The 22,131-nt window shown below is 35.0% G+C and overlaps 1 protein-coding gene across 1 annotated transcript in view; it reads right to left on the reverse strand.

The window, feature by feature from the left end:
- LOC149553396 (chlorophyll(ide) b reductase NOL, chloroplastic-like) overlaps positions 1-22,131 on the reverse strand; it is a 238,735-nt gene that overhangs the window by 73,446 nt on the left and 143,158 nt on the right. The window contains exons 5-8 of the mRNA XM_089788860.1: positions 2,017-2,084; positions 1,865-1,913; positions 1,666-1,751; positions 711-768 (exon numbers count right to left, since the gene is read on the reverse strand). Coding sequence (XP_089644986.1) covers positions 711-768; positions 1,666-1,751; positions 1,865-1,913; positions 2,017-2,084 — 261 coding nt within the window. The remainder of the gene's footprint in view (positions 1-710; positions 769-1,665; positions 1,752-1,864; positions 1,914-2,016; positions 2,085-22,131) is intronic.

Consider the following 22,131-nt stretch of genomic DNA (forward strand, 5'->3'; position numbering starts at 1 on the left):
ATTTAAGAACGCAAGAAAGCTTATAAATGAATGTTATGTCTTTGATTAGTATGAATTATATTTTGCCATTGCTTTCATTATGAATATGGATTATATTATATTAATAAGGATTATTATTAGAATTGATGTATATAATAGTATATATAATATAATTAATTATGATGATTAATTATTAATTAATTAATGATATACACATTATATTAATATGATTTAAGATTAATTATTCATTGATTAATAATATTGATTTATTTTATTTATTATTAATTAATTAATTAATTACAATGGTTGGTAAGATCAACTATAAATAGATTAAATTATAATTTAATATTAAATTTTATTCCTCACTTGTTCATAGCTCCAACCAAAAAGTATTTCACATGGAGGTAGAGGGCATGTTGTGCCAACATCACCAATCATGCTAAAAAGTTTACCAAGCACTTATTAGTTGAAAAAAAATATTACTGTCAAAATGATAACCCCGTCAAAAAGTTTTTAAGGGAGGAAATTTATATAACCTTCAAATAATTTTCTATCAGGTAAAAATTCGAAAACCCTTATGCAGCTCCAAAAGAATTCATCTCGAAGGCAGTAAAATGTAAGCTATATTCTAAAAGATGAGTGCATCAACCCCAAAGCCAACTAAGTGTTCCAAAACATGTTATCTACAGCTCTTTTCAAAAGGTATACTTTATGTTGTGCACAACTCTAACCTGTAGTGACTTTGTTAGATGCACCAAACTGCGCTTTGTGGCTCCGTATGCAACAAACCTGGATACACATTAAAAAATGGCAAATATCAGACATGCAACCAAAGGAAACTAATCTATTTTTCCGTGATAGTTATCAAAAATCTATTTCAAGAATTAATGAGTTTGGGTTTGGCATTTGTGAGCAAATTTATACGATAAGCTTGTTTGCTGCACAAGCAAACTATTCATAGCAAAGAAGTATTAGTTAGGCATTTCAATTATTTCTCATTTAAAACTTAGTAAATATGTATAAATGTGTGTCATCTACACTTAGCTTTTCATGAATTGAAAGATATGCAATATTTTCTGCTGAACTTGCTGTTCAAGTTTTATATGATCTTGTTTCTGTGTTGTTTAGGTAGATCACATTTCTTTATTTAAATATTGTCAGCTTTGTATTTGCTAACTTCAAAGAACTGTGGTGGTTGCAGCATTTTATACAATTTTTGCCAAATGATTTTTCAGACAAATTATCAAAGATGTCAAAAGAATATAGATAAAATGAATATAAATAAGATTGATGCTACTGGTCAACTTTTTTATATGATTGTAGGATTGAACTCCAGAATCACATTTTTAAATATTTTACTTGGTAAAGATGTAACCTTAACCCAGATTTGTTGCAATTGTGATTTTAGGGAAATTTTTGAATGGGAGGTATTATTAGATGACATAAACCTAGAAAGGTAGGCAACCTAACAGTTGAGTTTACTTAATAATAGGAAACTTGTTGCACCTAAAACAAAATCTCATTAGTATTTTGTTGTACTGTTACATATTTGTTATTAAGATTCTTGTCTACATAAGGCTGCATAATGTAATGTAAAGATAGGGCTTTGTTAATTAAGCTTATATTATATATATTAGTAGAGTTAAATTGAGAATTTAAAAATATCTGACCAGCTGTCAATCTCACCTAGGCGTTGGCCTTCCATCAGCACCAGCTCCATCAATGTTAAAGACATGACCTCCACGAGGCTGATGGAGCATCATCTTGATTGCCTGTTTTTATAAGCAATGGGACTATATTCACAACAATAGTTCAATTAAAAAAACACTATTTTTTAAATAAGTTCTAGTCCAAAGAGAATATTTTTGTACATCTCCATCATTACCTCTCTGCAGCAAATCATTGTTCCCAATGCATTTGTAGTCACGACTTCCCTGCATTTAATGCCTTTTAAGTCATTTACACAACAAAAAGGGAAGAGTGAAAAATAACAGCATTACATTTTAAGTAAAGCCCTAGTAAACATTAATATCTTACATGAGAGCTTCATCACTCGTCTCCATCAAGGGCTTATAACTGTATGCATTTGAGCCAGCATTGTTTATCTGTGGTACTTTTCCAAAAGGATCAAGATCACACAATCCTTATAGTGTTTTAACAAATGAGAGAGAGAAACAAAAAAACATTTTAGGAGAATTCGGACTGCAAGATTGTATGAAAATGATAAAGCATATCATAGTTTCCAAAGTTCTTCACAGCATGAATAACAAGTGCACTAGAAAAATCATAAATTCAAAGCCTTCGATGATAGTATTGAAAAGAAATGTCAAAGAATTGTGATTGCATAGTTTCCATACATAGCAATAAAATAAATAACCTATTGCAAAGTCCCATAATACAATGAAAGCATATATCTCAGCAGAAATTACATCAGAACAGAACAAATGTTACAAGACTAGGATAAATACATGATTAAAAAGATTATGATTTTGGTTAATGCATTACAACTGTAACAACCAGTTTACCGGGTCTTAATTAACAACTAACATACTCAAAGAAATACAGTTATTACTTCATTTTCATAGGAAGACAATTAAATCAATTTCATTCATATGAAAAAGATTGACGGTTAAAATTAGTAAAACAAAATTTTTTAACTAAGAACTTAAAACACCATCAAGGAATTTACTATAGAAATTAAAATCCACATACCATGGAATCTAAACTAAGAAATCATTGTAGGGATGCTTCTACAATCACTCAAATTAAACACCATCAAGGAATTTACTATAGAAATTAAAATCCACATACCATGGAATCTGAACCAAGAAATCATTGTAGGGATGCTTCTGCAATCACCCAAATTAGACCACAAATACCACTATAACAAAATCATATAACAACTATCATTCAATACCACTATATCAAAATCAAATGATGAATACTATTAATTACCACTATATAAAATTAGGGCATCACAAACCACTATATCAATTAGGGCATCGATTACCATTGAATCATTTAGGGTTTCAGATATCATTGTACCGCTTCGGGCTTCAATTACCACTAGATCATTTAGGGCATTAGATACCACTGTATCAATTAGGACTTCGGATACCACTGGATCATTTAAGGTTTCAGATACCACTGTATCGCTTAGGGCTTCAATTACCACTAGATCATTTAGGGCATCAGATACCACTGTATCAATTAGGACTCCGGATACCACTAGATCATTTAGGGCATCAAATACCACTGGATGAGCATACTATTCATAATATGCATTTATCATGGTTTAGGGACAAAATAGCTATTGTTGTTGATATTCATATTGTTTGGGACGGTTCATACATCATTTTGATTTCCTAAAGTTACCATCGACTTCTTTACTGATGGATTGAGATTACAATGAATATAAATACATAAAAGGAAAATAATTATGGAAGACTCTATGTAATTTGATGGTGACCAACAGCATTACTACATATGATAATCTCTGTCCAAAACTGATTATCATGCCTAGCCGGCCGGCTGCACTATGTATTACATCCAGGGAAAAATCAATAAATAAAACCATTTGAAGCATTTCGTAACCTGGTTTACGGAAGACCCTAGCTTGGACTTGGCACCCTCACAACTTCCAATCAGAATCCTTGCACGGCTTAGTCGAACACCCTAAATCGAGCAAGCTGATTACAGAAATGGCAAGGTATGGGCGGATATAGGTAAGAATGTTGTGATAATATGGAACTCGGCTTGTTTAAATGTATATGGAAATGATCGCAAGAGATTGTAAGGCTAGGAATTGTGTTGGTGCGGCTTCTATTATGGCTCTATACAAAATACTAGCTGTGGCTTCTTGGCTTCCGGCAGTTACAAAGAAGTCCATTCGAATCCAATCAATAATTAGATTAAAACAAAAAGAGGGAAAGATAAATAAAAGGTTGGAAGATAAAGTTGGAAAGATTATAAGACAATTCGAGTTGCCAAATATTAAATCGATTTATCATGCCAAGTGTTAATCGGTTAAAAGCAAGAATATTAAAATGGAAGAATAGAGTTGGAAGATTATAATTCGAATATTATTATAATTCGAATGTTATTATATTTCAAATATTATTATAATCTTATATATATGTACATGTAAATATATTAATAGGGTGACATCATTTTATTATTATAGTAAAATGGCGCCATCTCATTTTTATATCTATATGTATGTATATAGATATATCTATTATAATAATAAGGTGAAAGATCATATTAAATCCTTTGAGGTACATTTTATATTTTAACCCAATTATTTATGTTTCTCAAATTATTTATTTAAATACCTCATGCGGGTCCCATAGATGTATCCTGTTTCAAGTCACTACAACCCATCTACCCAGTGATGGTGATGCTCCTGTGCCTAATTCTTTTCTGACAATGCTTCCACCCCTTCGACGTGTTTCCTACAAAGAAATTCTCCGCAATTAAATCATCTAACAAGTTATAAATAATCATAACGGCTAGCAGCCTTTTCAATTTTCATAAATTCGTGATAAATAATCAACTAGCATGTTATCTTCACTTGAAATTATAACAACTAACCATCTTACCATTTCGCAAGATTATAACAAATTAAACTGTCAACTGATTTCATGTGAACCTAAACGGCTATATTTTAAATTAGGTCAAAAAATTGGGATGTAACAACAACAATCCATAAAAATGAGAAAATTAATATCTTAAACACAGCAATTGAAAATATGCCAAAACCTAATAGCATGGGGAAAATAAGACAAGATACTTGATGCCATAGGAAAATGGTATGAGAAAAGGGCACAATCAGTAAATGAGAAAAATGTTTCAGGTCAGAGCATACACCCTGCTAGCATCAAGTAACAGGTTAAACAAATAGAAATCAAAATGTGAAATAAGAATAAAAAAAAGATTCCCACTAAGACACCTGCTAGCCTCATTCATGCTAGAGTAAAACAAATAGACAAGTATACAAAAAAATGTGGAAAAATATGAGACTAGTGAGCTTCTTTGACTCTTAAAAAACAAAGAAATTTAAGGGCAAATGGAAACAAATATTGCAAGTAACAGTGATGAGACAGCAAAAATGAATTTGGGAGCCAAAAAAATGGCAATACAAAAAGAGCATTATATACTACTATTGTTCATGTGAATGCTTTGGCTCCCATATATGCCCCACTTCAAAAGATTTTCCTTTAGCTGTTTGACAGAATACTTAATTATTTAAGGGAAAGAGAAATAAGCATGAACTTCGGAAAAAGGAAGACACCACAAGGTGTGCAATGGTGGAGTCTGGGCCAGTTGAAAAATAGAGTTTCCTGGGGCACAAAAAATGCTGCAAACCCCTTTCACATTGCAATGATTCTACAGAAATTATTTTATGTTGACACATGCTTCATTTGCACCACCTTTTGTCAAAATACCACAGGAGCATGGGGTCTTTGGATTCCAAGATAATGGATTGTGAGGGACTGGGCAAAGATGTGGATTCCCTCCCTAAGGTTTGAACATTGCCCCACTAGGGACCTCCAGCAAAATCATAATCCAGTCTAAGGTATGGCGCAAGCAGGGATCAATATCTCACTCTATGGAGATATATCTGTTTTGTTTTCTTGATCCATCTTGGGTATCTGCCTCTCAAATCATCAAATTAATTTCACTGTTAAACTCGTGTAAAAAGCTCTATATATGCTGATACATGGCTAAGAGACTGTCTTTGATGGAGATCTACAAACCGGTAGAAGAATCATGACCCTCTATTATTGAACCTTTTGTTTCTTTCCTATCTAGAAAATTTTGGTTGTCGAGTTTCAGTCCTGTGTGGACTAATGCTCCCTGACTTCTTGGCAGAAGCAGGATTTTCATTGGCTGTAGCCCCTCTCTATTACATCCTAAACATAAGTCTGTTGAAGCTTCTTGCAAAACAAACTGGAGAATTCATCAAGATTGAACATTTTAATAGAGATTCCCAAAATCATTTTGTCAGAGGCTGTGAGTTGGTTGATCTATCCATGCCCCTTTGTCAGTCCATCCATATTCAACCAACACATGCCCCTCGATAAAACTTCTAAACAATGCTGGGCTACCCTTCCACTGCTTTTACTGTAATCAGATGGGACATTTTAAAAATGAGGACAGCATTCCCACAGTTTCTTCTGCTGAGATGGTTTATCATCAAACGTGGATTGTGAAAGTTGGTTAGCCAGACTTTGATTTTCCCGTACAAAAGTGGCAGTTGAAGAACTATCCCACACTTGGCAATGTGACCAAAAACCATCAACTAGAGGTGTACGATAGTGAGGAAAAACTATACGAAGGGTGAGAAAGAGGTCGTACAGTGATTATTTGTGCTGATATGGAGGGTGGATGATGGTTTGGACGTCAGAGGATGATGTTGACCATACAAAAGGAGGAGGGACCTAGTCACCGAATCGAGGATGAAGATGTTGTACGTCATACGGACCAAACAGTACAATGTTGTACGATGAGATATGATGGTGAGGCAATGTACAAGGATCCTATGGCATATGAGAAAGGAGGCTTGTTTGTATGGAAGTGAGGGTCAAGCTGAGGCGTACAGTGATTCTGAGATGTCTGTACGGGAAGTGGGAATAGGTATTGTTCGTATGGCGAGAATGGATAGTCTGTATGGAGTGACTGTGACTGTACGATGGGGAAGGAAAATGGTGGACAACAAGATTACAGAATGGTAGGGTGGAAGGACAGTAGGATGGATGTATGAATGGATGGGTGGATGGTAGGACAGCAAGACGAGAAGACGTCGTACTAATAGCGTACCATTGGCAGGATGGCATACGGATGGCAAGATGGCATACAAATGGCAAGATGGCAAGATGGCGTACCAAGGGTAGGATGGCATACTGAGGGCAAGACAACGTATGAAAAGTGGAGGGCAAAACACCGTACGGAGATAGCTTGCAGGCCGTACAACTAGCAGCTAGACAAGGGGAGATATACCTACGCCAAGGATTGAATAATGAAATATATGATGTCAAAACTTAGTGCCAAATTATGTAGATAGGATATTCACCGAAACTACAAATATATGCCAACAAGAGAGACCAATCATAGATATATGCAATGTATTGCCAAATTTATATTTGCAGGCAAAGATGGTGCTCTAATTTGCCAGATCGGAGCAAAGTAATACAAAAAACGAAATAGGGTGAGGGTTGAATCCCTCTAAAACCCCAACAGCCAAGTAGGGAAGATCTTCCACTTCCAAAATGGCAAGATAAACAGAACTCCAACAGGAATTCGCAATACAAATAACAAAACCAAATCACATATCAAAAACATCCTACACACCAGTCATGAATTTCCCTTTAGCAAAAACTCCCAAGGGTTTACAAAAGAATGCCAACACGGCAAACACCTAGGGATAATTAATAAAAATTGGGCCCCTTTATTAAATAATAAAAGGTCCATTTATAATACTATTATTTAAATTTTGGGACCATTGATTATTTAAAGTATTTATTAAAATTGGGAACATTACAAATTCTTGCCTACAAACTCTATGATCCCAAACCATAACACGGATGTTGATAGCTATATATGCTGAAATGTCCAAGCTTCTTTAGGATCTCATGTACATAATTGAAGTCAATCAAGATGAGAAGGCTTGTACAAGTCTCTGTCACACCACTCTGATTTAAATATTGCTATGTCTGAAAGCACCAAGATCTTGTGGGAGAAAGCATAAAACACATTGGTGCCCTAATCCAAAATTTTAATGAGATCATGCACACCAATCATTTTTTAAATATCATAACTCAAATAAATCTTCTAGCTTTCCATGAGGACAATCTTATATCAGCACGGACACAATGCCTTCACTAAATGCATCACACTCAAACATTGTCTATACCAATCAACACTCCAACAATCACCATTGTGTCAACCAATATTGCCACTATAACAATCATCACCACAATCTCACCAGTTGGCACTGCCACAATACTTGTACCAGTCAATGTTGGCATCACGAAAGATGACATTTCCACTATGCCAATTGGCACTACCATGATGTCAATCAACATCCTATCATACATGTACTAGTCGTCAACATGCCAATGAACACCTTACTAGTCCACGCTACCACGACATTGAGCGACACGGCTATTGAACTTGTAGCAATTGACACTACCACCATGCTAGATGACACTTTGAGCATACCAATCCATGCTACCAACATGTCAGTAGGCACTTCCATCGTACTAGACAACACTTCCACAAGGCTAGGTGACACTACTACTATACATGTACCTATCGACACTATGCCACTCGATGATTCCATCATACCCATTAGCACTCTCACCATACTAGTAAAGAGATACTCTCCATCAAGCTTTCGTTGCTTCACTCTAATATAAGCTTTGTCGTGTCCATGGCCACCAGGATCCCAAAGACGCCAATCTTAAAATTCATCGATGAAATCCTTCATGATCACCACCAGAGGATAAAATTCATAATTACATAATGGTAGAAATTGTTCCTATGAGTGATTGTCCATAATGCCTAACATTTGCCCCATGCTCTAATTCCATTATTCATTTTATGTGACTCCAAATCATAGTCCATGCTCTCTTGTAGATTCACAACCTTGCTCTCATTCCACCCACTCACAGCATTCTGAGGGCCTACTTCAACATTGACTTGGCTTTAATCTTGTTTTAGAGGTACTATTTTGTCTTATTCACTAACCTCAACTATTTCTCCTTCATCAACCTTGTTTGAATAATCCATGATTTCTTCAATGTTCTGATTATCTTGAGAATTTTGTTCTCCATCTGAAGGGACAATTATAATATTTTGCTAGTCCACATCATCTGATGTTTGTATGACTTCATCCTGAAGCCATTTATCAATCTCCCGCTTTAATCCATGTGTGAAAAAATATATTGCGCTTAGATGACAAATACTTCATTTGCAATTCTATATAATCCTTTAGAGATATATTCCTCTCCCATCCTCCAATCACCCAATCTTGCTTGATTTGCTTCAATGAATCAGCCAAAGTGGATATTTGCAAATTTTGATGCTCGGCCCTAGGAGTAAGAGTATCTACCAATAGGTTGAGTGTTTCCTTTGTTCATTTGCGCAGCTTTTGTTGACTTCTCCTGAACTCTCTCGACATTTCACTCAAATCATCACTCGGCACCATGATTCAATCTCAATATCAAACATGTTGGCAAGATCACCAACTCTGACACCACTATGATGTTCCCATGTAGAGGGGCAGTTGAAATACTATCCCACACTCAGCAATGTGACCAAAAACCATCAACTAGAGGTGTATGATAGTACGTAAAATTGTACAAAAGGTGAGAAAGAGGTTGTATGGTGTTTTCTTATGTTGATATGGAGGAACGATGGTTTGGAGGTCAGAGAATAATGTTGATCATACAAAAGGAGGAGCAACCTGGTCACCGAACCAAGGATGAAGATGTTGTTTGATGTACGGATCAAACAGTGCAATGTCGTAAAGTGAGATATGATGGTGAGGCAATGTACGAGGATTATATGGCGTACGGGTAAGAAAGCTAGTCTATATGCAAGTGAGGGCCATGTTAAGGCATACGATGATCGTGAGATGTTCATACAGGAAGCAGGACTAGGTATTATCCATACAATGAAATGATTGTCTATGTGGAGGAGAGATTGTGACCATACAGTGGGGCAAGAAAAATGGTGGATTATAGGATGGTAGGATGGCAAGACAGCAGAATGGTGTACGGGTGTAAAGATGGCGTATGAATGGATGGTTGGATGGAAAGACAACAGGATAACAGGATGGCGCACCAATGACATACCATTGGCAAGATGGAGTACGAATGGCAAGATGACAGGATGGCATACTAGTGGCAGGATGGCATACTGAGGACAAGATTGCATATTGAGGACCGAGATGGTATACCTATGGCAAGATGGCATAATGATAGCAAGATGGTGTACTAAGGGAAGGATGGTGTACCAAGGGCAGGATGGCATACCGAAAGTCAAGGGAAAATGATCATACAGAGATAGCTTGCAAGTCATTCAACTAACAACTAGACAAGGGGAGAGATACCTACGCCAAGGACCAAAAAATGAAATGTGTGATGCTGAAACTTAGTGCCAAATCATGTAAATACGATATTCATCGAACCCATAGATATATGCCAACAAGAGAGATCGGTCATACATATATACAATGTATCGCTGAATTTATATTTGCAAAGAACGATGGTGCTTCAATTTGCCAGATCCAAGAAAATTAATGCAGAGAACGGAATAGGGTGTGCATTGAATCACACTGAAAATGCAATAGCCAAATAGGGAAGATCTTCCACTTCTGAAATGGCAAGATAAGAAGAACTCCAACAGGAATTCGCAATACAAATAAACAAAACCAAATCAAGTATCAAAAATGTCCAACACGCTTGTCATAAACACCCCTTTGAAGAAAACTCCCTTTTGGTAATAAAAATTGGGCCACTTTATAAAATAATTAAAGGTCCATTTATAATAATATTATTTAAATTTTAGGAGCCCTCACAAAATTCTAAATGACACGACTTTGGAAGAAACGTTCTCTAGTTCTAATCCTAATAGAAGCGTGATATATGCTAAATATATCATGTTTGTTTTATGGTTTGAAACTAGTGGCCGATGGCCGAAACAAAGTTTTTAACTTAGACAATAGTTTATGTCTACAAATGCCAATCTGATTCTATTTTGGTATCTTTTGAAACTATTTAAGCTTGTGTATAGTCCTAAATAAAAGGGGGCAGAAAAATATAATATAAAACTTTGTTAAGATTATTCCTGTCAATGCATTAATTGGAATTGAAGTTGTAGCAAACACATGTTAATTCTTCTCTCACCTTGTGAACCAGAGGCAGAGCGCCCTCTTGGGAAACTCCATGAGATTGTTCTTTGTTTAAATAGCAAATGGTTGATCATTCTTTGGTAAAACCAGAAGGTATGATCAAAGATGTTATCATTTCTATTGAATCTTAGGAGTATCCAACAGATTTCATGATATAACAGCCTAAAATTAAGTTGGGGGGATACCTCCTCATTTTAGGAAGACCTTGGTTAGCTGCTACTAATGCTTTTATTAATTGTAGGTCCAGAAACATGGTAATCTCAAATGGAGAACACACAAAGGTGTTAATCTTGTATCCTCCAAAACAACCTCTACCAGTAACTTAAGAACCCTTGTGGGTTAACAATGATTTAGAAGATTCTTTGCCTATTTTGACCATCGAACAAAGTAGGGAATTGGAAGGTACTTCTAAGGACACTGTCATTAACCATTTATTGCAAAATCGCTATGACGTTGATGATGCTTTTGAATCAATGCATTTTATTAAAAATACCAATAGACTTGCCCATTTGGAGATTTTCAGTTGGTAGGTGAATCGTCATCAATTCAACATCTTATTACTCTACATCAATTGTAACCACACACTTGTCAGTAAAGTCCATTCTTGTTGTATAGCCCCAGGATGTCACTTCATGCTATAGAAGCTCCTACATAGTCTCATCCTACTGAAATTCTTCTTAGAAAGAGTCACAACCTTAACCCAAATCTAAGTGAATCCCAAACTAAGGAGTTAATTGAGGTACTATGCAAATATAAAGAAGCCTTTGCTTGGGATTATCAAGACATGCGTGGTATACATCCCTCTACTTGTAATCATCATATTTACATAGATGAAGGGAGTAGACTAGTAAGGCAACCGCAAAGGAGATTAAATCCATTCCTTTGGGAAATTTTTTAGGAGGAGCTCCAGAAACTCCTCAATTTTGGGTTTATTTATCCAATATTTGATAGTCAGTGGGTATCTCCTCTTGTAGTAGTACCTAAGAAGAATTGTAAATGGCGAATGTGTCGACTATACAGCCCTCAACAAAGCCACGCAGAAAAATCATTTTCCATTACCTTTTATTTTTCAGGTTTTGGACACTTTAGCCAGTAAAAAGTTCTCTTTTCCAGATGGCTTTAGTGGATACAACCAAATTCAAATTGCCCCAGAAGACCAAGACAAAACTACCTTCACATGCCCTTGGGGTACATTCGCCTATAATGTTTTCCCATTTGGATTATGTAATGCCCCTACCACTTTCAAAGAGAAGTCTTGAGTATTTTGTTGATTTGGTTCATGGTTGTGCAGAAGTGTACATGGATGACTTTATTGTATATGGTGACACTTATCAGGAGGCAACGGTAAATCTTGAAAAACTGCTTAAACGATGTATTGATACTAACCTTTCCCTAAGTCATGAAAAATGTCATCTGTTAATGACTATAGGGATTGTTTTGAGTCACCATATCTCCCCTCGAGGAATTGAAGTGGATCCTAAAAATATTCAAATCATTCAAAATCTTCCTGTACCTACTTGTCCAAAAGATGTAAGTAGTTTCTTAGGGCATGTTGGTTACTACCGTCGGTTTATTCCGAACTTTAGTAAGATAGCCTCACCACTCTTTGAGTTGTTAGGCCAAAGATGTGGAATTTTCATGGACACCCAAATGCTAGCAAGCTTTCAAAGAAATTAAAGGTAAGCTAACTTCCACTCTTGTATTATGTGGACCAAATTGGAAATTGCTTTTTCATATTCATACAAATGCATTTGACACTTCAATGGGAGTTGTTCTGGAACAAAAAGAAGATAATCTCTTCTATTCCATTTATTACATCAGTAAGAATTTTACTACAGCTGAGGTAAATTATATAGTTACTGAAAAGGAATTTTTAGTTGATTACACCATTAATAAGTTTCGTCATTATATCACTGGTTACAAAAAAATTGTACATACTGATCATTCGACTATTCAATCTTTAATGAATAGACTAGTGGTTATTGGGTGAGTAATTCAATGGTTACTTCTTTTGCAGGAATTTGACATCACCATACTTGATAGATCAAGACGTGAAAGTGTGGTAGCTGACTTCCTATCACGATTACACAATACAGGTAAACCTTACCCAGTTGATGATGCTATTTTTGATGAACACCTATTTGCGATTTTAGTTAAAAGTCCATGGTTTGCCGATATTGCCAATTATCTTGTTACTTGCAAATTTCCACCTCACTTTTCTCCTAGAGAAAGGAAAACACTCATTGGGCTTAGAAGTCTATATACTTGGATTAATGGTTTACTTTTTCGTACAAGAATTGACAATGTCATGTGACATTGTGTTGCTGAAAATGTTTTTGATATTCTTCGTGGCTGTCACTCTGAACCTTGTGGGGGCCACTTTGCAGCCCAACGTACGGCTAATAATGTTTTGACTGCAGGATATTATTGGCCTACATTGCATAAGGATTGTAAGAAGTTTGTCCAACATTGTGGCAAATGTCATGGATGGGTCGTCCTACTCGTTCTAATGAAATGCCTTTACGCCCTCAAATGTCTATTGAACCATTTGAAAAATGGGATTAGATTTTGTAGGACCTATTAATCCACCTCAAAATAAGGAATGTATCTTAGTAAGCACATATTATGTTACAAAATGGGTAGTAGTATCTTTAAAACATGCTAGAGACACAAAAGTGCTAACTTCTTGCACTCAAAAATTTTTACCAAGTATGGCGTTCTACGTGAGATTGTCCACTTCACTTCCATTCTGATCAATGCCTTGGTCCATGAATATGAACTCAAGCATCACAAGTCCTCCCTATACCATCCACGATCGAATGGGCACGTGGAACTCACCAATAGAGAGTTAAAGAATATTTTGACAAAGATGGTAGCCTTGCATAAGAAAGACTGGGTTGACCATCTTCCTATACCACATGGAAGACTACAACCGGACTCACTCCATATGAACTTGTTTATGGCAAGAAACCTATTCTAAATTTGAGATCAAGAGTCTCTGCACTACTCTTGAACTTGGGATGGGTCTTAGTGAAGCTCAAAGAGGTTGATTAGCTCATGAAATCCACTAGGAAGCCCTCCACCATGCAGAGATGGTCCAGCAACAACGAAAGCATTAGCACAAGCGTTTCATCCGGCTGCATACTTTTCAACCTAGTGATTGGGCATTCTACGACTCCCAATTCAAGGACTTTCAAGGAAAGTTTCATACCCAATGGTTGGGGCCATATAAGATTCAGATTGTCTATGATAATGGCGTTGTTCGCTTGTGTACTGTGTGATGGAGCCAAAATTTAAGGGCAGATTTTTTCATCTTTTCTAATCTTCTTATCCTATATCTTATATTTTTTATTAAGATTAGATATAATATTTGATTCCTATATCCTTGTTCATCATAAATAAGCCTAAGCATCATTTCAAATATTACATTTTTATGAGACAATCGTACAGTCCATATTGTTTTAACATTTGAATAACTCAACTTGATTTACCTATTTACAGATAATATTACCTCATTTTTTAATTATTATACGGAAAGGAAAGGATGAATGATGCATTTGATGCGGAACTCACTAATGTATACATCATAGTTCCAAGAATCACGGCGATTCATGCGATTCACGCGATTTGGCGATTCGATTCAAGCCAAACGATTTTTTGTGAATCGGTGAATCGAATCAGCGATAAAGGGTTTATGAAATAAGTTACTCACTAAATTTCAAGGGTTTTTTAAATTTTCCGATTCATGGCCGATTCACAATTTGATTCAGCCTTGCCGATTCCGATCCGATTCCAATTCTTGTTACTTTGGTATACATAGAGGTAGGAATATTTGCACTATAAGAAGACATGTACAAATAACAACAAGAGGGATCTAAAACAAAAGGGCCCTGAGCACTATCTTTGGAGTTAGCATCAATATTATCTGAACAAGAATGATGCCAAGCAAGGTTTTATGCATATCAAACACAAAGGTGGAAGAAGAATAGGAATGCATCATTCTTTATTGTATGGCGATCTTAGCATGAAGACCAAATACTCAAATCTGGACATTGTTTGCAGACAACTACTTACCAAATGAAACTTGACTTGGCACATGCACAAAACAAAGGCTTCTAAACTCCTAACCTTTCCAATAAAGACCATGGGGAAGCCACAAGATATTGGTCCTCTAGATTTGCATCCCAGCCACTTCATGACATAGGAGGATCTGTAATTGAAGGAGCTTTTCATTTCGGTAAAATATGAACTGGATAATGAATTCTTATCTATCGCTGTAGCGCACAATAAATGGTGTTTCCCATTAGAAGAGGATTTGGAGATTGCATATCGTATCTTTTAAGATGTCATGGATGGAGGTTGATCATTATTGCCCAGATCAATTTGCATACTCCAATGATGAATCGTTGAAGTATTTTCCTCGATGGAAGCTTCTATTTTTGTCAAGCACCAATCATCAAATACTCAAACGAGACGAAGTATTAGTTTTGTCTTGGGGCTCGTCAATATTGCACCGTATATTCTCATAGAGTATAGCGAGTTGGCCCCATGAATAGTTGAGTTGGATAATCATGTGAGCAATATCGTTAATCATGTGATCAAGCTTTATGTAATATTTATTTTGCAGGTGCTCCAACAATAAAGATGTATGAAATGCGTGCTAGAGAAAAATCTTCAGTAAAAATCCCAATACTTGTCACATATACATAAGATATCATTACAAAAAAATGAATATTAATGAATCACCACAAATACTGAGATAGAGAATATCTGTAATGATCCCATCTTTTAGCTCTCACGTTCTCCAAAGTCGAAGTAGAGGATAAGAAGAAATTAAATTAATTTCTTATAAAGTCATTCAATTAAAAATTAAAAGGTCACTTTGTATTTAATTAATTTAATTATTAATTACAAGGGAGTAGCTTCTAGGGTATGTAATAATTATTGGAAGGACGGAAGCCTCTCGTGATTTTATGTAATAATTATTGAAAGGACGGAAGCCTCTCGTGATTTAATTAATTATTGCCAGGGAGGAATTTCTAGGGTACGCATTAATTATTAGAAGGAGGAAGCTTCTAGTTCTTGCAATTAATTAATATTTTAGTTCCTTCCAGAAGGATGAAGAAAAGGATAAATAGGGCTGAAAGTCTCATTGCTGATCATCGGATGATTATAACTTGCATTTGATAAGAGCTTGGATGTGTGAATCACACTCCCTTCTTTTGGCAATAGAGGACATTCATTCTCTATTGTAACATTCTAGACGTCATTCCCTTAGGTTTTGGCCTTTGATACATCTCTTTGTAATTAATTGCAGCATTCTCAGCATTAATATAATTTCAGCCTTGGTTCAGTTTTGGGCATTCCTGGGTGTCCATTACAGTGGTATCAGAGCTATTAGTCCTGCCATCCTATGGAGTTTTTATGGGGAATTTGAAACAGCAAGATAAAGGGAAAAGAGTTTGACAAAATGTATACCAGTCCAGATCAAGAAAGTGTAATGTTCAGGGTACTAAATACATTACAGAAGCATAACAGGTGAATGGATAGACAAATGGATATGATGTTGCAGCTTATGGCTAGACAAATGGGCATCAATATTGTGAATTTGTATGTTGCTCCAATGCAGAAAGAAGTTGTTTCCTCAGGTGGGATTGAGACACATATAGAGCCACCTAGCTATGATGCTGGTGATATGGAGTCCATCGATGTGGGATTAGAAGAATGCAAGGATACTATCATATTAGCAGCCACTTCTATGTCAGTTGAACCATCCAACAAGGAGTTTGGCAATATGCATATGGTTGTAGATGTGTGCTCTGATGATAGTACACTTGTTATTGCTAATGAGGTAAGCAATATATTGACAGAGTCATATTATACTATCGAACAACAAAGTGTTATGTTCACTCTTGGGATAGTACTATGTTCAACATGGATGCAACATTATTTTATAACAATTTGATGTTTGAGGCTGATGTTGATCATTCACCTGAGTGGAGTTGGGCTCAGTTTTCACTATCTACAAAGATTTAGTTTTGTGTTGCAGCAGTTGGGAGGAAGAGGTTTCATAGATCTTCTATGAAGCAGCCTTTTGGTGACATCCAGACTTATACTTCATCAGCACAAGTTTTGGGAGCTAATTTGCAGGACATGTGATTGGTCTTAATGATGTTCATTTGCAATTTGTTTAATGTCCGTATGGATATCACATATTACTTCAATTGGGATCCAGGTGGAGGTTGGAGTTCATTATGTTACTTAATTGCTTGAGGACAAACAATTTCAAGGAGGGCGGATTTGTAATGATCCCATCTTTTAGCTCTCATGTTCTCCAAAGTCTAAGTAGAGGATAAGAAGAAATTAAATTAATTTCTTATAAAGTCATTCAATTAAAAATTAAAAGGTGACTTTGTATTTAATTAATTTAATTATTAATTACAAGGGAGTAGCTTCTAGGGTATGTAATAATTATTGGAAGGACGGAAGCCTCTCGTGATTTTATGTAATAATTATTGGAAGGACGGAAGCCTCTCGTGATTTAATTAATTATTGCCAGGGAGGAATTTCTAGGGTACGCATTAATTATTGGAAGGAGGAAGCTTCTAGCTCTTGCAATTAATTAATGTTTTAGTTCCTTCCAGAAGGATGAAGAAAAAGATAAATAGGGCTGAAAGTCTCATTGCTGATCATCGGATGATTATAACTTGCATTTGATAAGAGCTTGGATGTGTGAATCACACTCTCTTCTTTTGGCAATAGAGGACGTTCATTCTCTGTTGTAACATTCTAGACATCATTCCCTTAGGGTTTGGCCTTTGGAATACATCTCTTTGTAATTAATTGCAGCATTCTCAGCATTAATATAATTTCAGCCTTGGTTCAGTTTTGGGCATTCCTGGGTGTCCATTTCACTAAAAATCCCAATACTTGTCACATATACATAAGATATCATTGCAAAAAAATGAATATTAATGAATCACCACAAATACTGAGATAGAGAATATCAATCACGAAGAAGTCCTGAGAATACGATGCAAGCAATTTCAACCATGATGCATATTGCACCTAGTCATGTCATCTATTGATGAAAATGGCAATAAAATTTTGTCGCTATTCAAGAGATTTGTATTATTAATTGCTAAATCATTATCTAGTGATCTAGCGTTATTGTGTATTCATTGCAAGTTAAAGGAGCCCATGTGGATCTGAAGTGTGGGGACTACAAGCATAATACATTCATTTGTTGAAGACAGAAGTTTGTTTTAATTAAAGAAAAGTTTAAAGATTAAATGTTTCCAGCGCCACCTTTATCACTCAAACTCATACCCGTCTCAATATTACTGCTCAGAATACATGAGAATGGTCACTAAATGGTGATTTCAATTACTTAAAGTAGCACCGAATTATGTTACAAGTTAGAACTAAGGATCACAAGTATTCGGTTATTTGTTATGAGGCATGTTGTTTTGAAACGACTCACATCTCTTCGTTTATTATAAATATGAGATATAAAATAACTAGGGATACAATTCATATAATTTTTATAATTACACGACTCTTTTGCATACAAAAAGTTGTATACTCATATATTATTCTTTCACTTGGCAAAGATTGGATCTTTGAACTAAGCCCGTGGATATTGGGTCATTAAGTAAATTTTTATGTATTGATTATGAATCAGATAATAGTGGATCGACCATCGATCATGAGTGTCTTCATTGTCGCTTTGTTTCTCACATAACCAGTAAGAAGTTCATTTTATTTATTTATAAGAAGTTTTAGAATCAAAATATTATATAGTTTTGTCTTTTATGAGCATTTTTTATTTTTGTAAGTAATTTAATATCAATTATGAAGTAATTGGAAAATATTTGCTTGTTATTAATAGTGATCAAGAGATCAATTTATACAAGAGACTAAATGATGTTTCCTCAAGAAACACTTGTACAATGTAAAGAATAGAAACATTCTATTCTGGAAACAGAAAACTATAAACTAGAAACATTCTAATATTTGCAAAAGATTACAATAGATAACCATTATATACTAAACAGAGATAATAGAAACTATCTATTATTGTAATACCCTTCCTTAATGGTTAATCTATCCTAAGCATGAAGCTGTCAAAAAGAGTAAAAGGCAGATTCTGTCTCCTCAGAGTGCTCTATATTGTTCACTGTGGGCTATAAACCAGATTGCTTAGATAGGGCAGCTAAGCGCTTCTAACATTCAACCTTCATGTGCCCAAACTTGTGGCAATAGTTGCATTGAATGTTTTTCTTCCTAGAGCCTTCTGAAGCTGGAGTAGAGGACCTCTGCTCAGAAGATTGTTGTGAACCAGAACCACCTTATTGTTGTTGCAATATTCGAAGATGGTTAGAATCCGTTGTTTCCACATGCCATAATGGCGAACGTTGAACTTCTGATTTCCCTTGAGCAAATATTAATCAGAGATGCCATAGCACAATTTTCAATGAAAAGGCATGAAAATTTGTGAAGGCACATTCTTCAAGGCAAAAAAATTGAAGAATGACCAAGAAGAGAGCTCATAAAACCCAGAAAGAATATGCTGTCAGTTTAGTTTTTGGATCCACTAGCTCAAAAATCAAGGCAACCCGAGAAATCTAATGACAACCAAATTGAGCTCTCGAAAAACCTACCAAGAATCAGAAGTCGTTGGACTCAGATCTCTCAAAACGGAAACCCTAGCCGGATTATAGAGAGAGTTCGAAGAAAATATGCATGTAAATAATTTTGAAATAAAAAGCAAATAATTTCAACCAAGAAATTATAATTATTTTCGAAAAATTTTAGAGTGTTGGCTCCGATACTATATTATAAAATAACTAGAAAATATTTTCTTGATATTAATAGTGATCAAGAGAACAATTTATACAAGAGACCGAACGATGTTTCCTTAAGAAACAATCATAAAGAATAGAACATTCTATGCTAGAAACAAAAAACTATAAATTAGAAACATTCTAATATTTACGGAAGATTACAATAGATAACCATTAGATACTAAACAGAGATAATAGAAACTATCTATTATCAAAATAATATCAGATAAGTGGATTGAATCAATTGTAGATTTTCAAACTTGACGATCACAAATATTGTGAAATATTAAATTGTTTCCGTATTTGTGTCTATGTTGTCTTCGTAGGAATTAAAAACAATTGAAATAAGTTTGAAAATGCGTAAGTATAATTGATTCGATGCATCTTGATTATTATATCATTTATAGTTTATATATAAGATTTCATAAAGTTGTACGCTAAACCTTATAATATTGACTCTATCGTCCCTTTTTTAATTTTGGCACCGGTCTTCATATTGCTTTTGATTCCTAATCCATACACTTGCAATTATATCATATTTTTCATTTGGAGAATTAGTATATTCAGTCCTATAATAAATCCCATACGTTTTTATTTTAATCGGTTCATTCTCAAGTAATTGTTGTCAATCAAAATTGCGCTTATAGCAAGATGCAAAATCTAGTCATCCTATTGGAACATGGAAACTCTCTCGGGTGGTGGGTTGTCCTAAAATGAGAGACGAATCTCCAAACACTAGGTCGGTTCCTAAATAATGATCACCTAAACCTAAATTACATGCGGGAAAAGGGATGAGAAGTGAATGACAAATAATGAATACTAACCTAAATGAGGTGATACACCGATGATTTTATATGTAACTTTAATCAAATCAACACAAATTATGCAAGATATAAATGATTCACAATACTCAGACAAACACACAACTACAAAAGTGATTCTATGCAAGAACCCGAAGTCTGCTGCTTCAAAAGGAAAACTTAGGTTTACCAGATTTCGGCAAAAAAAGAATAAGGATACAAACAAAGACTTGTAATCACATGTATCAAGATTCAAACCTACAATAAGGAATATAACTTAAATGAAGGACGAACACAACATAAAAGTAAAGAATCCACAATATTGCACAAAAATCAATGAGAAGAAACCACGGAATCTATATAACCAATGTTGAAAAACCTCTGCTACAAATTGCTCTTACAATCAACTCAAAATTTGCAATGTGCAAAAACCTAAATCCGAAAGAAGATCCCCTCGTAACGAGATGAATGTACAATAAATAGAGCTCATAACCTTAATTCAGATTTCAAAATAAGTCAAAATTGATCCAAATAATAAAGAAGCCCCTGAAAACTACTCTCAACTACCTGTCCAATTGATAGCTAACTAGAAAACTGCCTCTAACTCCTCAAAATCATACATAAAACGCTAACTCGAATTTCAAAATCAACCTAGAAATATAGCATGTAAAACTCATCAAAAATATGCAAAGCATGCACAAAACAGGCTCCCATAACGAACTGCATGCAAATCTGGCCTTAGCTGCTCCATATATCGCCAAAAATAGCACTAAAGTGCTCCATCACTGCATGGAAAACTCAAATTGCCCTTTGCCGCCACAAATAGCTTCATATTTGACTCCACGGTCTAGAGTTCGACTTATGAGTTCAAAAATAGCCACTGAACTTCATACCCTTGCATTTAGGCATTAAAAAATTGAAACTCACCTTAACTCCCTTTTTAATTATTATTGCATTTAACCTAACATTAACAAATTGATTTATAAATATCAACTTATTAACGTTAATTACATAATTGATGCAAATAATAATAAATTATTTTGTTGAAAATAATAATTATTAATCAATTGATAAATTGATCAATTAATATAATAATGGTTTTATTATTTTCTAAATTTTGGAACAAAATAGAATTCAAAATATGTATAATTAAAATTATATATTAACATAATAACAACTTACATTAAATACAGTTATATTATGTCAATACATAGTTTTAACCTCCTCAAAGTCATAGGCGGACCCGAAATTATATCCAATGGAGTTCAATTTGATCAAAGGCAAAAGGGCAAAATCCTTATTTGGTTTTATCCATTTGGTGATTCACGCAAATAAGGAGAAAGGAGGGTTATATACCCTAGCCGCCATGTCTACTTTTCCTATCAATTTCTCCTTGCTTTGCTATGTTGGACAACATGAATCTGTTGTTACTTGCAATTTTCTGTTGTTTTCTTCTTACTGGACACCATGATTCTTCCTTGCTTCGGCTGCGAGCTTCTTCCTTGCAGATCTGTTGAGGTTTGGACACCATTACTGTTGTGCTTTCTTGTTTGGACGCCATTTGCTATTGTGATTTCCTTGCTTCTAG

The sequence above is a fragment of the Cupressus sempervirens genome, chromosome 6 (genome assembly GCF_028749045.1).
Source record: "Cupressus sempervirens isolate cs-2001-9-10 chromosome 6, ASM2874904v1, whole genome shotgun sequence".
In the NCBI taxonomy this organism is placed as follows: Eukaryota; Viridiplantae; Streptophyta; class Pinopsida; order Cupressales; family Cupressaceae; genus Cupressus; species Cupressus sempervirens.